Genomic DNA, 16,554 nt, shown 5'->3' with positions numbered 1-16,554 from the left:
CCAGCCAACTTTAGACTTCCAGGTGTTTTTTCCCCCCCCCTAATCAAAACATGTTTTTTTTTGGTTGGAGCAACATTATTTATATTGCATTAACGCCACACCATAAAGCGACATCACAACCCTGTGGAACCATTCGTTTTATAAGTGGCTTTTCTTGTTTCTTTTCTCTTTTTTTTTTTTCTTTTTTTAAACAATTTCATTGATCAAATAAAAGAAAACAAACAAACAAACAAACAAACAAACACAAAACAGACCAGCCAAACTTGTATCAGTCCAAAACTTAAACTATTCAGTTTATAATAATTTCAAAATAAAGCAGCAATTTCTTATTTTAAAGAAACTGGAACCAGCACCTGCATAAACAGTTTAACCCTATAGTTATCAATTTTTTTTTAGATTACAACAGTAGGAACGTGGCCTTTCCAAGCCTCTCTGAGCTCTGAGGAGCTTTTTTGTCCAGTTTTGCTGCACAGCGAGTGTTTTTTGTTGTCCTGGGCTCAGAGCACGGTAAAAACAGCACTGTAGGAAAAAGAGAGTCGCTTTAAAAAAACGAAACAGACAACTAAACATGCTTCTCGTTGTTGGAGAGCTGGCAGTGGAGATCTGTTGTAAGAAAGGAGATGCACTGAGGAGTAAAAACATTTAGCACCAGTAGTTTAAAGAAAAACATAACTGTAGGGGAGGTGTGCCCACGAGTACAGCAGAGTCACAGGTTCAATAAACCCTCAGATCCGACACAGACGAAGCTGGAACCTTTAACGATCCAGCGAAAACCCTTTACTTCCAGATAAAACTTGTTGTTAGGAGTCAGTTTTCATTGTCTCGGCTCGAGCTGAACTAAAGCAGCAAAAGAGAGAAAAACGCCTGCAAAGGAAAAGTCTTCACAGAGCATTGCAGCAAAAACGAACCATTTGTTTAATATTATCTTGTTTTCATGATCACTGGATGCCAAAAATTAACCCAACCTGAGGATTAACTTCCTGATTAACCCGATCAAAGAAAGCTCGGAGACTTTTGTCTCGTTGTGTTTGAGCTAACAAGCAGCTGAATCACACGGAAAACATCCTTGATCTTACGAGATCCCTCGAGCTCGCTGCACGGATAGTGAAAGGTAATGCTCCACAGTATGAGCAAAAATATATTTTCTTCATATTCTGACTCGCAGAATTATTATGAACATGATTTTCACATGAGCGGGGCTCAACAACAATACATATGGGGGAGAGAAAAAAGACTAACACAAGTGCAGAGAGTCTCTTAGCTTTGAGCATCGGTCTCATTAACAGTTAATACGAACTTTGTGGCGTCTCCAGGTAAAATCACCTGATAGCAACGGCTCTAACAGGCGTCTCGAGTTGTGATCAGCCACCTCCCGACCATCAGCGGTTCAACCCTGACCTTTCTTGATAATAACTGGTCAAACTTCCTTTTGCAGCAACACTCTTGACACCCAATCAGACGCCGTAACCGTGACACTACTGAGCATGTGCACACACTCCCTGCTAAAAGAAAACCTTTGGCGGAGCTGAGGGTGCCCGGAAGGTCACTGATTGATGCTTCACTCTGAGGAAGACTGACATGAGGTTTGAACGATGGAGTGAACACAAAATGACTCAGAGCACCAACGAAGAGTCTCGAGAGGCAAAGTAGCACCAAAGAGAGCACCAAATACGGATCACTCCGCTGCTGAAAACAGTCCCGAGCAGACGGCCCATCTCCTCCTGTTTGAATTCGCAGCTGCTGCATGAAATGTTGACGCCTCTTTTGAAGGCAACTCGTCATCTGCAGAAGGCGTACGACCGTCTTCTGCACCTCCAGCCCTAAGACCGAACCTGCTTTGTGCTCACTCCACAGCTGTGTCAGGCTGGAAATAAAACTGGAGCAGCTCAGAGTTAAACACTCAAACATTTACAGAAACAGGACAAACAACATGGAAAAAACATGAAAATAATTAAAAAATAATTCAAAGATCTCAGCGTTGATGAACTGTGAAACCATAAAGCGTCTCTTCGATTTGAATGTGTAACTTCCAGGATGTGAAGTTCATTTTGATCCTGGTGTAACCTGCCTTTGAGAATCCCTGCAGTAACCCGTGTGTGTCTAACACCTGTTTGCTGATTCAGGCCTCAGTCTTCCCGCTCTGTCCGGGAATCTTTGTGGCGCTCCAGCCGAGCAGTCACTTTAAAACCGAGCCGAAGCCGGACAATTTCTGCTTGGCGTGCGGCTTCTCGCCGCCGTCCTCCACCAGTTGATTTCCAGTCTCCAGGGAGCTGTTGGCGGTCTCGGTACTGCAGGTTTTAAACTCCGTCAGATCGGGATCAGGGTCAGGATCCGGCTCCGGCTGGGACTCCGCGGCCGTCTCCCAGTCCTCCTCCTCCTCTTCGTCGTCCTCCTCTTTGTCTCTGTGGGTGGCCTGGCTCTGGACGAGGCAGAGCCGGGCCATGGCCTGGTTGATGGTCAGCGTGCTGATCAGGTTGAAGTCATGCATGCTGATCAGATGGAGCAGGAAATTGCGGCACAGGTTGCGTTTGACGATGAAGGCGGCGTGGTGTTCAGCAAACAGCAGACACGCTTCGTTCATCTGGTTATCTGCGATGAAGCTGGGAGGAAGACGCCAGTGGATAAGGTGAGGTTTAAAAAACAAAAACCCTGAAATAAACCAAAAAACTTCTGCAGTTTGATAAAAGCTTTGCCGAGTACATACCCACGCTTCATGACGTGCAGATTCCACAGCTTCATGATCTCCTTCTCCCCCTCGTTCACGTCCATGAAGTCCTCGATTTGCTGCAATCAGAGCACACTAGTTAGCGTTTAGCATGGACTGTATATAAAAGATGGAGGTCGATTTTGAAGCCTCAAATTTATGATTTAGGCGAGTGTCGCATCCTCTGGTATTTTTAAAAAAAAAAGACTTTAAATGAGACCACAAACTCTTCAGCAAAGCATTTACTGAAGTCAGAACTCGAGTTAAAAATAGGGTCGTTTTCCTCATAGAGTTCTATACAAATCAGATTTAAGAGGAGCCGCTCCCTGCAGATTTAAGACACCTCTGCACTGGCTTCATTCTTCAAACCACGGGGTTACATCCATCTTTTACATACAGTCTATAGCGTTTATGCAGGTTGGAGTCCAACATCACAGAGAAAACTTGAAAAAGAAAACCTCCCCAAAACAACCAAAGAAACGCAAGAACACAACCATTTGTAAACGGTGTGTGTGTGTTGAAATCTTTTTTATCGTTCATTATAAAACCTGCTTTAAGTCACAGGTTGTTAAGTCATGGGGAGCTTTAATGTTGACATCAATAGGCCAGCGGCAGAAACGTCCACGCTGACTTCTGTTACCCTCACACCAATCTGGAAAAGTTAGCATAGTTAACACAGTCACGAGAAGCAGAAGCCGTTCACAGGAGGAGAGAAGCCCGAGCGTCTGCTGAATCGTCTGAATCCTTCAGAGGTTTTTAACGATCAGAGAAAACAGTCGAGATCAAAGTGACATCTTCAACAAAAACTGGCTGTTTCGTCTGAACAACAACCCGAAATGTTTTACTCTCCAAATGTTCTCCTTTTAGAAGCAGGAGAAACCAAATGTTTCAATATTGCTGTTTGATTATTGGAAGCGTATTTGTTTCTCTGAATTTGGTGAAGATGGAAACAGGGTTATCCTGGATTTTTCCCTTTCATGACTATTAAATTTCCTATCCCAGACTGAGAGAGCCGGGACACACCAATCAAACTTTTTACAGTTCAAACTGTGTTGATATCGAATACCGATCCAATGAAGCTTTCTACTGTTTTTATACCCGGCTTCTTCCTCCTCAGGAGCATTCCTGTGTTCGCTCGTCTGGCTCGAGCTCACCTTTACAGTCTTCTCTTTGAGCCAGTCGGGGTCCCTCTCGTCCTCGCTGTCCACTTCCATCTCCTGGGGCCTCAGCGGCAGGCAGCTGTCGCTGTGGAAGTACAGGCGATTGTGTCCACTGATGTACGTCCTCTGCGCCTCCCGATCGCCATCCTCAGACTCCAGAAACTCAGACAGGCTCGGCTTTGTCCTCTTGGGTCTGAGAGGACAGGAAGAGGATGATCAGGAGTTCCTGTCGCCCTCGGCAGCATGTAAATAAATATAAAGGTAGAGGAGAAGTTGGAGGGGTACCTGCAGACCAGAAAGTGGGTGACGGCGGTTCTCTTCACGGGGCCGTTCCTGCTGAAGGCGAAGCCCGGCTGGCTGTGGATGTCCTGAGGATTTCCTGCATACGACCCATCGTAAGACTCGTTGATAGAGACCTCAATCTTTGCTCCTTTGGGATGGGGCTGCCAAAGATCAGAGATGCATATTTAAAGGACACGCTCGACAATATGTTAAAAGATCTCAGTGCTGAATTTAAATAAGAAATACTGATGATACCCCCAAGTTTTACATTGTACGATGTTTTTAAAGTACTGGTATCTTTGATTTTATTTGTTCTTAGCTTTGATTCTAAGCCTTGTGGAGCACGCTCATCAGGTTGTAATAGAACTTAAAAATGAAACGCTCCTCGATGCTCGTGTTGACTCCAACAGCGTGTCGACTGTTTGAATCCAAAGGATTTATGCTCCTGGGGATATCTGTGCTTCTCTTCCTTTCCTAGAGCCAACATTAGCTCTGACTGACGCAGATGTGGCTACTGCACTAGATATCAAGTAATCTACCCAAGTTAGCAGGTAAGCTGATGTTGGGCAACATCTGCACGAAGACATTTTTACCTAAGAAACATGTCTGACAGAACAGGAATTTGGTTGGTAGGAAAGCTTTGGTCAAACTGGCAGTGCAAAACATGAGAGCAACAGCTGGTGTACATCTCTCACCACGTAGTTGAAGATGAAGCGGGAGTGGGACAGTTTGAGGTGTTTGACGAGACTGTACAGCTTCCTGCAGTTCAGTGTGCACCACGGACAGTGGAGGTCATCCCTGGCCTCGGTCTGCTGCCGTGTGTTGTTGTTGTATTGAAACTAGGAAAGAAAGAAACAGAGTGTGAGCTCAGCTGCTGAGAAGCGACAGACTCGCTGATCTTTGACGAGGAATTCACATCCCGTTGCCACTTCTCCGGAGGTCTGAATCGACATGCAGCGGCCTTCATAAATCCCACCGTGTCTCACACTTTGATCTCGGCACTCCTTTGTTTCGCTGTCACACCTCATCGGTGGTTTTTGGGTCATTTTATCTCACCTAAACTCACCACAGGGATTCCCGACGCCCAAGAAAAGGGATTACCAATTCTAATGCTAATGCAACAACACAAAAATACCACATCTTTTACCCCATCTGTGCTCAGGTGTAGACTGACATTAACTGGTAGGATATACATGTGCCCCAGACAGAAAATATACTTCCCGTTGACGCGCATTAGAAAGTCGTGCTGGCCAAAATAAAAATTGCGTTTTGTGTCAACGAACATGGACAATTTGCCTTTTCGTGATAACTTCATGTTTTCCTCCGAGGCCAGGCTGAAAATTTGTTTTGTAAATTGAAGTGAGCTCCGTTCATACAGTTCACTCACGCTTGAATCTGTGAGTGTCCAACTTTTCTAACCATCTGTAACACACAGTCTCTCTTTCACTGGATTCTTCACGGGGGGAGAGCCGAAGCAGTGGAGAAACTACAGACAGCAGATGTCCATCAGGTGTCCATCATCCATCAGCACAGACAGCAGCTGTGCAAAGCCTTTGAATGAGGCTGTGGGTTGCCTCGAGTAACGCTCATGAAATCATTCCTACTGTTCTCTATAAAACTCTGTCACAGGTGAACACACCTGTCAGGTGTAAGATTTCACACACACTTCTGTATTATTCCTTCTTGTACAGTGTACATATTATCTATTAATGGGATTTGCACTCTCAGTCTTACTTTTTACTCTTCCTAAAATCAGTTTTATTATTTATTTTCTTTGTTTTCTTATCACATGTGTACGTTTTTGCACTGTCACAGTATAAAGCCCTCACCACTTGCTCCTGCTGTAACAACAGGCATAAGGATCCTTTGTGGGATCAACAAAGTATCCATCCATCATAGAAAAATTACAGATGTGTGTAAAAAAAGATCCACAATGACATTTAAGGGTCACAGAAATGACTGAAGTCTGTGGGAGAAACGGCAGCGTTAGCAGGTACGGACTGACCTGGTAGAAGATTCGTAGTTTCTGTCGAGGCTCAGATAAGACTTGTTCTCTTCTGGTTTGAACATCTGTATTTACCGACTCTTTCACAGCTGCAGAAGAAAAACAGCAACACTTTCACTGCTGATGTTATAGGTCAGTTTACTGAGGGCCACACTGGGAAAAGGGCCAAACATATGCAGGTTACTAGCACGTCATAATTTTATCTAAATATTAGATCATCCTGGATATAATCAACATGAAACACGAGTTTGACGCGTGTGCTGAAACACAGCACACATTATCTGTGCTACACTCACTTGGTGCGTGCGTGGCTCTCAGGGTGCTGGGTCGGGTGTCCTGGTTGGTTTCGGAGTTGCGGGTGGCGAGCGGTTTGGCCACGGGTGCGGTGGAATGATCGGCGGAGTCGCTGGTCCAGCGCAGTGTGAACTGCAGAGTCGGACCCTGAGAGAAACTCTCAAACGGAGGCAAACGCTGCAAAAACAGCAAACACGGGGTTTCACTACACAGATCAGCTGTGTGAACTGAGGGTTACTTGGTTCACGCACACAAACACACACCTTTCCATCTAGGATGGTCTCCCAGGTCGCCCTCTTCTTACCGACGGGACACTCCTCCATCTCTTGCATGGACACCTCGTACTCGCCGTCCAATAACTGCAGACGCCTGCACGCAAGTACACGACAACGTCTTCTCACTTCTGCTGCACAAACGCTGCAATGACACCTTTTCTTTCCTGTGCCAAAAGGTGCTACTGTGTGTGCGCGTCAGTGTATGTGTGTGTCTTTCACCTGTTTTTATCAAAGACTGTCATCTGAGCTACAAATGTGGTTTCTCCCTCCTCCCTGAGAGCAGAGCTCCTCCTTTTCCTGTTCACAGCTTCTTCTGAAAAGTCTGAAAAAGACACACGGTGACATGAACCTCTGCTCCGCCAAACCGTCCCTCGTTTTCTGCACGGATGTGGAGCTACGAGGGTGACTGTGTTTAATTTTTAAGTTCAAACAGCTGAAGAAATATAGATATAGATAGAGCAGCCATAATAATCTTCTGCAAGTTAAACTGGGTCAACTAAAAACTTTGAGTGAATCAAGTCTGAAGGACCCGCTATAAACGAACTCGAAACATCACTGAACTACATCAAGACTCGCCGTACAACAGTCTCACCTCCCAACATCTGATAATTTCCACTGCAGACCAATAAGAAATCTGAAGTCGTTAAGCAAAGGGAGGACTCTTTGGCATCTAAGAAGTTGGTTTAAACTCGTAATTCTACTCGCTGCTATTCTGATTGGATCCAACCAAAGTTGTCTCAATGTGTGTTACCAAAACATATGACACATTTCCTGTCCCCTGATGATTTAAGCCCTACTGACACTAGTAACTGGTTAACAACTTCCTGTGACAGTTTCCCACCAGTACTGGCAAAACTGTCATGGACTCACGTGAGGGGTGCTTTAACTTCATTGGTGTTTGAAACCAAAGTCAAATCCTGCTTCCTTTCACTATCCCAGTTTACGGCCTAAATCAGGATTTTCTCCAATAGTTTAGTTCATGTTTTCTTTTTCATTGCAGGGGATGATCGGATGACAAACAAAGCAAGTTGGCTTTTTGCTACAATCCCATTTTCTTGTCCTTGGTTTGTCTTGCTCTGTCAAGCTTTTGCAAAGCTGCAGAGATGAGACCCACCCAATAACCCACTCTGCCCACCTCTGCTGTGGTGAATCTCGCCATTAGCAAGCCCGTTGATCTGTGTTCGTGGATGCCCGGGTCGTGACACTCTGAAGAGCAGCGAATAAGATTTGACCATGTGAGAGTTGCTGGGTTCAAACTCGCTGCTGGGAACCAGCAGGGAGGGGTAGGAGCTCAGCTTGGCCTGGACCCCGGCGCTCGTGTCTGGGTTCAGAGGGACTTGCTTCTTTCCCGTGGGGACCTGCTTCACCGGACAGCTCACGTCCTACACAGGAAGCAAGAAAAGGAAACTTCGTGTGTTTCATTTAGACGTGCAAGCTGTAGAAAACCAGCAGAGGAAATTCATGACACACACCTTCCTCTTCTTGTGGCAGACTTTGACCAGGAGCACCTCCAGAGACACCGAGTTCTGCTCGTTCTCGCTGTCCTGAGAGAGTTTTCCTGTAAACAAACAACACAAAAGATTTCCTGTTAGTCACAGTGGGATCAGTGGAAACGATAAAACAAAGTGCCGATATGGAAAAACGTACCAGCTTTATGGAAGAAGCCAGTAAAGGTGAGCTGAAGATTGGAGGCCAAGCTGTAGAAGAGGGGAAAACGTTCTGAGATATTTTTAAAACCAAACATTGTGAAGTTTGCAGCTATAAAAGGAGGCGTTCTGGTGCCAGAGAAAGCAGCATCAAATAAATAAAAATGTGAAACTTGAGAATCTCTTTTTGCTACAGCACTGTTTTCCTGCTAAAAATGGGCTTTTAGGTGTGGATGTACCTCAGCGGGATCGCTCCACATGTAGCTGGTGAACTTTTTATTGATATTTTGTCACCTGATAAACAAAAACGAGCTAAATGTTTTCTAGAAGCTTGGAATGGAAAGCAGAGAGTCCTGCAGGACTGAGCGCTTACCTGTGAGTCTCCTGTTCCCCTCTCATCTTCTCCACTTTGAACAGAAGATTGTCAACCTTGTAATTTTTCCTGCACATGGAGACAAACGGCAGCAGTTAGCAATCGTACAACCAGCCCACTGAAAGTCCAAACATGCAGAAACTCAGTGGCAAACGTCTTGTTTCTGGAGGAAGATCAGGTTCTTGTCCTCGGGACAAGGACGTAATCTGGATTACGGCACACTACACCCGGGGTTATACAGCTGCAGGCAGATTGAATGACTCGTTTTTCTTATAAGGGCTAACGACACCTCTCAATATTAGCTTCTGTCATTTAAAATCTTCCTCCTCACACTCAGAGTCCTGAACGATCACATCTCAAAGTAGGGGTGGGCGATATATCGAATTCACTGTGTTTTTCTGCGTACAATGGTTAAAATGGCTTTATTGTAACCATCAAGTATAAATTGCCAAACAATATTAAGCTGTCTGTATGTAATTCACTGTGACTTTCTGTCCAGCACACTGCGCTGAGCAGGCGCTTATATACTACCAGATTCAGACGAGAGGGAATGAAACTCGCTGTCATTTGGATTCCACGAGGATGACGCCGAACAAAATCCGGTAATTTGCAAAACATGCTGCAAAAAGTAGAAGTACCACAAAATATCCCACCAGCTGAAAAGTCATCCAATGCAAAGGTAAGGCCGTTTTAACCGCTGCCTGTCAACGTCAATGTTAAATAAATGAGCTGTGATACCGGTGACTGTTCTAGGTCAGTCGTTTTTATAGTCACTGTCTAGACTTTTGTTTTTGTAATTTGAGGTGATCATATTTTTTAATTTTACAATTTGTACATGTTATAAGCACAAAAAAGCACCTTTTTAAATTCAGTCGTTTTATTTTCTCTCATCAAATCTTGCTTGATGTACTTTTGTTGCTTTGATCTTCTGTTTGTTAAAGGTCTGGTGTTGACCACAGAACGAGGTTCACTGTGACAGTGTCGTCATTAGAGAAAACCTCTGTGGGCAACTGATGGTTAAAGATAATGGTTAAAATAAGGCGTTTCTATTCATGTAGTAAAATATATGTTTGAAAGTAACTTTTGTTTTTTGAGTTTAGTTAAACAGGGTTAGGGTTGGTTACACATAAATCGCCAAAAAGCATTGTGATTTTATGTTTTCCTCATATCGCCCAGCCCTGTCTCAAAGACCACACAGTACCAGCACTTACCTCTGTGCAGGCTTATACGCGTTTCCTGGAGTTTCTAAAAGTAGGACGCGAGGCAGAGTCTCGTTCTTGTCAAAATGGAGTTCTTTCTCACCACCTTCTCCAAGTCTTGCTCACAGGAGATCATCTGATTGTTGAGGTTTCTGCCGTTAATTTTCTGTTCATACGAACCAGCGTTTTGTGACATAAACAAAAAGGAGTTGTTCTAAAACGGTGCTGCAGCCCACACTGACGGGTCACGGACAGCCAGAGGAAAAAATAAGAGGTGAAACTTAGTTGAATAATTGCATTTCCTTTGGTAAATAACAACTGTCAAACGGAAATATGCTTCATTTAAAACTGAACTGTTTTGTTGATAATATCTTATAATATTTATATATTTAAAAAAAAAAAAACTGTTGGAAGTGGGAAGCAAGCTTTTTATCAGACAGAGGATTCACTGAAGACTGCACCAGGCTCAGTGTAAGATAAAGGGGGATTATTTTGAACTGTGAATCATGCAAAGCTGTTTTAACAGTCCAAGAATGAAAACAAATTAGCAGAGTAGGTGCCCTTTAAGAAGGAGGAGGAGGAGGAGGAGGAGGAGGAGGAGGAGGAGGAGGAGGAGGAGGAGGAGGAGGAGAAGAAGACGAAGAAGAAGAAGACGAAGAAGAAAGGTAAAGGCCGTCAGTGATCTTTAAAAGCTGAAATAAACTTTTCGTCTTTGAGCTTTTAGACTCGAGTGAAGTGAGGGAAAAGGCACTTTAAACGACGTGGCTGACAAAACTCTTAAATGGTGTGAACGCACAATAAGAGGTATTAGGTATTGAATTAATATCAGCAGAAGGATGACGACGTTTCTGACGTTTTGGTTTGTGTGTCTGCTTGAAAGTATTTTATTCAACTGCCAGTTTAAGTCAGCATCGCTGGCAAGTCCTGATGTGTTCTTAAATAAAATTAAATAGAGAAGCACGTCCCCCCAGCTCATAATGGCTGCACACCGTTTGAGTTTTGTAGTGCATGTACTCTGGAGAGCTAACATAAATAAAGTCCTGTCCAGCTTTAACCTGAGCTGTACTCTAATGAGCCAAAGTAACTGAGAACAGCTGTGAGGTAACCTTCACATCTGTAGGCTGTCTTCAGGCCCAAGCAGTCTCATTTTAATGACCGCTGCAGAGGGAACTACAAAAACCATTAACATCTATACGCCGCCAAGCATCCAGCACCACACTGCTGCTACAGGACTGTAACATTCAAGCTATTATTTTAATGGAAATGCTCCTGCTTACAGGAAATTTCAACTTCATTTACGAGCTCAGTCATTTATATGGCTTGCTATGGATTTTTAAATTTACTTTTCAGTGACTGATGCACTAAATGTTTTCTGAAACTTTATAGGCTTTCAACTTGTTGGTAATTCTTCCATTATTTGGCATCTTAACTGTATACAGGACATAAACATTGAAACTTTGGGCTTTCCTTTCCTGATTGATGTTGATCCATTTGTTCCTTATCAGAGCTCCAAGTTTATCAGACTGTGGCCTCCTGCTTGTCCAATCACTTTTAAAGTCTGCCCATAGATTTTCGATTGGATTAAGATCTGTTGAAATGTTAATTTGATGTGTAGCTTCTTACCAAACTCCTCCTGGATCGCTGGAAGAAGCTGGTGATTGTTTGAGTTTTTAGCAATAATCAGTTACAAACCTGTGATCAACTTGGAGCTCTGGAGGAAGGAACGGATCACCAATAATAAGACTTGCCCCAGAAGCTGATCTTGAGCATGCTACCAACGATTTTAGAAGTCATGAAGAAGAAGGGTCTAAACTATAAATACTGACTTTTTGTAGAGATGTGATTAGTTCGGTAGTAAGTCTTCGAATCTTATTTTTCTCTATAATCATGGAAATATGTAACAATAATATAACTATAACCTAAACAGGAACGTGTATAATTTTGTACATCCTTATTACGATAATGATTTAAATCATCATTAATGACCAGAGAAAATGACAGAAGGGCTCCATTAATGCTCATCTTAAAAATTCCAGTAGATACTATACCCCATGTTTTAGTAGCTACAACAGCCTGGTTGGTATCTTTAGGGTTAAACACACAAAATGAGCCAAATTACCTGAGACCCTGTACATTTAAGGCAGGCTGTGTACCCCCTTCTTTTCCAAGAAGCCATACAAGAGAAACCGTGTCCTGCTCAAACATTTTATTGCAGTCTCTCTCTCTGCAGCAAACTCAGCTGGGCGCAGACCCAAAGATCACCTCTGTGTAGAAGGAGTTACATGAACTTCAGTTTCTGATAATCCAACCATTTAACAACCCTGCTGGTTTCCTGCTTCCTTATCTTCTGGTTATTAATGCTTTAAATAAAACAGTCAATAACTGTGGTGTGGCCCTGAGTCTCTTCATCTCAAATCACAAGTTGCGTTTCATGTGACTGAAGCATGCACCACTGCAGCGTAAAGTGAAACTGAGCTGAGCAGCAGCAGACACCTGGTTCAAAACCTCCAATTCAAATCAAGAACACACACACACACACACACACACACACACACACACACTAACAGCCAACAAGTCCACAGCAACAAGAGAAAACTACTGTCATGCAAAGAGAGAAGAAGCAAAAATCCAAAAACCAGCAGAAAACAATCTGTTTAACCTCATAGTAGAGCTTAAAACACAAATAACAAGTGACAGCATCTTTTTAACAATTAAATTGGGTTAAAAACCTCAAACACATTAAACAAAAAACCCCAAAACATTCAACAATAACAGCTTAATCATAACTTAACTTGATATAACTTTTAAAGTTAGATTATAGTAAATGGACTGGTTCTCACATATGACTTTTCTACTCTACCTGAGCACTCAGTGCTTTATACAACATTACCTGTCACGTGTCTCAGTTAAATGCTGAATAACTTCCTCTCTATGCTCCTTTCTTTAACACTAAATCCATGATTAATCTGCCCTCTAACAAAAAGCTAAATAAAGTACCACAAACTAAACCAGAGAGACGTTTGGAGGCAGCTCAGCTGCAGCTATCACTTGCACCATTTTAAACACTTATTGAGGTCTGCAAAATAAAATGCATGTCCTGCAACATAACAGAAGTTGTGACATGCCCTTTGTAATCCAATACAATCCTTCGGTGTGTCGTCTGAACCACAGACAGCCTCATGTGTATCAGCGTGATCTTTTTTTTCCTTCCCCTGTAGAGTCTGTATGCAAAGCAGCTCAACTGAAAAAACCTTCTATCTCAGCTTTAACTGATCGAGGCAGCCTCCACGTGTCAGTTAGCTCTCACTCATGATAACAACTGACCTTCTTTCTAAGAGTCAAACTTTTTCAATAAACTTTAAAACCCGAGAAAGTGACAAGTACAATTTTTGCTGAAAAAACACGAGATCTACACATGAATCACATTGAGGTGCATTAAAGGAAAAGAAAAATTATAGCTAAAATTGTAAAAAAAAAAAAAAAAAAAAACAAAACAAAACAAAAAAGCTTGTTAACAGTCTGAGTTTTTACCTTTTGATGTTATTCCTTGAGTTTCTGTGGGACATGTAAGTGAGTGTCCTGTGCAAAAAGATGGGCTGAAATGCAGAAAAACAATGTTTTTTTAAATACACATCAGTAATTTATGAAACGTAGAGACTATCTGAACTGTTAAGTTTAACGAAGTTAAAAACTTACAGCTATCAAGTTTCTTGTGCGGAGAAACCTGTAGATTTGGGTTGGTTCTGCAAATAAACAGTCCAAATGTCAGAACATTAATTCATGTATTATTCACTAGAACTGCACCAACATACCCAGTGATATTTTTTTTTTCGACTACCTCAGTTTATCTACCCTGCCACATCAGTTCAGAGTTGACTGAATATCCAAATATGGTGTAACTAGAAGCTAAAAACCTTTAAAACATTCTTACTTGCTATGACATAAAAGGGGAAAGATGACCATTTTCAAAACACATGCTATGGATCCATTTTAAATATCAGTATCAGTGCATCGTCACGTAGTTTCGTTTCAAGTACCACACATTTGCCACTTGAACCTTCAAGAATAGGAATTTTTCTCCATTTCACAGCTACTCTGACTGTTCAAAGTTTAAAAAAAAGAAAAAGACATCTGGAAGCACAGTTTTTGACATTTACTGAATTATGAAAACTTAGAACTATGAATTATAAATAAGTTAACAACAATCCTGCAGAAAGAGAAAGTTAAAAAGCAACAGCAGAGACTATATTAATTACTAGGTTTGTCTGGGTCTCTCTGACACAAGTTTCAGGATGTAACATTGAGTGTGATGACCCTCCAGGACATGCAGTTAAGAGTAAATGGACACATTTACTCTTAGAATTACTGTGTACAGTACCGGTTTGTAGATAATAATAAAAGTACGGCATTAAGTCAGCTCTCTTCCTCCTGCTACCGCTGCATGCACATGGCCGCGGGAAAGCTTCCTATAAGCTTAAATTAACACTTTATACATGCAACCCGATGACAGCAGTAACTTACTCTCGAAGGCCTGCAGGAACAACTCGTGGTCGGCTTGAATAAGTTGCATGTTGGGCTTCTTGGCTGCAGCCACCGAGGCGGAGGACGGCTGGTGGTGGTACAACCCATTGGGTTTACCTCCAGAGCCCAAGCCCACCGGATGGCTCTGCTTGTGAGGAGCCATTACAACAGTGAAAAAAAATAAGAGAAAGATCAAAGAAACTCTCCCACCACCAAATGCGAGGTGGTGTAAAATGATAAAGAAATGCGGCTCCTCTTCCTTTGTGAAAACAAAAGAGCAGCAGTGGCAGAAAATCAGCCGCTCAGGAGAAACACCGCCTACTCCCCATTTTACACAACGATTTGTAAAGTTTCTCCTCTTTTATATCCGTCATTGGCGAAACTCCGACTTAACGCTCTCGACGAGGAACAGGTTAAGCAGTTGGTGAGGGCGGTTAACAGACTTGAAATGCGCGAAACAAGAGAACAGCCTCCGGCAGGCGGATTGCTAGCTAACTGGCTAACTTCCTTAGCCAGCTAGCAACCACCTTGCGCTAACCGGTTAGCATTGTCCAGCGCTCTGACTTTACCGACGACGACCACGCGCGTTTCTATCACGCGACATCTCATAAATCACATAAACGATAGTCTTTCTGAGGCTTTGGTGCCACAACAACATCAAATTCACAGTAGCTCTCGCCGAGCGCCTGTTTCCAAGTTGGGATATAGACCCCGGAACACAGCAACAAAGCACTCATACATCCGGTTGGAATTTCCTAAATAAAGTTTTACTTTATTTATGACATTGGCAAATGCATATTTTACCCGTTTATACGCGGTAATTGTGCATAAATTGCAATCAGAAAAAAATTAAATAGAAAATCTTACAATACAAAGTAGATTTAAAAAAAAAAAAAACCCTCACGCAATTGTTCAGCTTTTATTAGGAAGGCAAACTTCCTTTATGTGGCCTCAATTCAGCGACTTCACAGATATACGTTGCGTCTTCGTGTCCACCTTCTAAATACCTCTGTCCAATCATCGCGCTCGTCAGCGAGACTCTGAAGAAGGCACGTTTTGCCGCCCGTTGCGTTGGGTAGCGAGCCAGAAGGTCTGAATATGCATACATTATTCACGCAAGTCACTAACTGTGAAAATAAATAAATAAATAAATAAATAAATAAATAATAACAATAATATTATTTATCTAATTTGGGGCATCTATAGCCAATAAATCATCACATTTGACTACAGACAAAATAGATTAAAATACTATTCATGTTTTTACATATAAATGGTATCATTGTTATTTTTAAGAGATTTACGTTTTTGTTTTAAAAATTCTAAATTACATAAATGTAGAAAATTAAAAAATATTCTTTGTATAATTATCGCTTCGCTTTGAATCAGCACCCTTCAATATCCACATGTAGAAATGTTGGAATTTTATCCTGAATGGAAAATAAATTGCTTTACTAAAGGTTAATTAAAAAAATTTTTTTTGATTGATGAGAAATTACACTGGAAATCAGGGCTATGAGTACAGTTTGGAGAGACTTTTTATGGTAAACATTTCAGTTGCAAGCAGTGCTGTATTGCCTGCAGACGACTGAACCACTGACCCAAAAATGTAACGAGGCCTAAAATAGCTTGTGAACACTCAGTACTTAGAAGACATGACGTGGAATTCAGTGCAGCTCTTGTACTTTTTATTTTTACTTGCACAATATTATAAATTAAATGCTGCTGTATTTTTCCAAATGGGTTTTCTGTGTCATGATGTTCTATAAGGTAATTATAAGACTTTGGATCCTCTTAGAGATGTATTAGATTACTGCTTCTGTGCTTCCCATAAGAAAATTAAAATTATAAAAATACCCCAACAACTCTGGATCATCAATTTAATTAACTTTATTTTGACTTCTATGACAAAAACTCAGATCAGCAGTTGTCTTAGGAGCTTTATAATCTATGTACAGATCCTACAAAATCCATCCTCCCATCTTCTACCCCTCATCCAGGTTGGAGGGACATCAGTCCAAGCAGAGATGATTCTCAGACCTCCCTCTGAGCCTTCTCCTCTTTGGGGAAGACACTAAGTTGTTGATCTTATTCT

The 16,554-nt window shown here is 42.1% G+C and overlaps 1 protein-coding gene across 2 annotated transcripts; it reads right to left on the bottom strand.

Moving 5' to 3' along the window:
- Positions 1-811: 811 nt before the first annotated feature.
- On the bottom strand, positions 812-15,190 carry LOC146672228 (polycomb protein suz12-B-like). Of its 2 annotated transcripts, XM_085404758.1 has the most exons (16): positions 14,460-15,190; positions 13,635-13,681; positions 13,470-13,534; positions 8,740-8,808; positions 8,368-8,417; positions 8,193-8,278; positions 7,856-8,102; positions 6,940-7,042; positions 6,709-6,814; positions 6,448-6,622; positions 6,152-6,240; positions 4,842-4,985; positions 4,150-4,307; positions 3,859-4,057; positions 2,705-2,784; positions 812-2,600 (listed from the first exon to the last, which is right to left on the bottom strand). In XM_085404758.1, exons 1-16 carry the CDS (start codon positions 14,620-14,622, stop codon positions 2,177-2,179), a joined length of 2,205 nt encoding a protein of 734 aa, XP_085260884.1. In that variant the 5' UTR covers positions 14,623-15,190; the 3' UTR covers positions 812-2,176. The 2 variants fall into 2 exon arrangements, with proteins under 2 accessions (XP_085260884.1, XP_085260885.1); XM_085404759.1 differs by lacking the exon at positions 14,460-15,190 and having other exon boundaries at positions 8,740-12,202; positions 13,635-13,674.
- Between the last annotated feature and the right edge of the window lie 1,364 nt (positions 15,191-16,554).

This window comes from Rhamphochromis longiceps, linkage group LG4 (assembly GCF_057381845.1).
Source record: "Rhamphochromis longiceps isolate RC_006_pf linkage group LG4, R_longiceps_female_GT1.1, whole genome shotgun sequence".
NCBI classification, from domain to species: domain Eukaryota; kingdom Metazoa; phylum Chordata; class Actinopteri; order Cichliformes; family Cichlidae; genus Rhamphochromis; species Rhamphochromis longiceps.
The sequence above is the reverse complement of the archived record's forward strand: the minus strand, read 5'-3'. Positions and strand labels throughout refer to the sequence as shown.

Coding starts and splice junctions, on each gene's coding strand:
- LOC146672228 (XM_085404758.1), bottom strand. CDS start 14,622: ATGGCTCCTCACAAGCAGAGCCATCCGGTGGGCTTGGGCTCTGGAGGT. Junction 8,279..8,367: donor TGGCTTCTTCCATAAAGCTG/GTACGTTTTTCC, acceptor GTTTGTTTACAG/GAAAACTCTCTCAGGACAGC. Junction 6,815..6,939: donor ACAGTCTTTGATAAAAACAG/GTGAAAGACACA, acceptor ACTTGCGTGCAG/GCGTCTGCAGTTATTGGACG.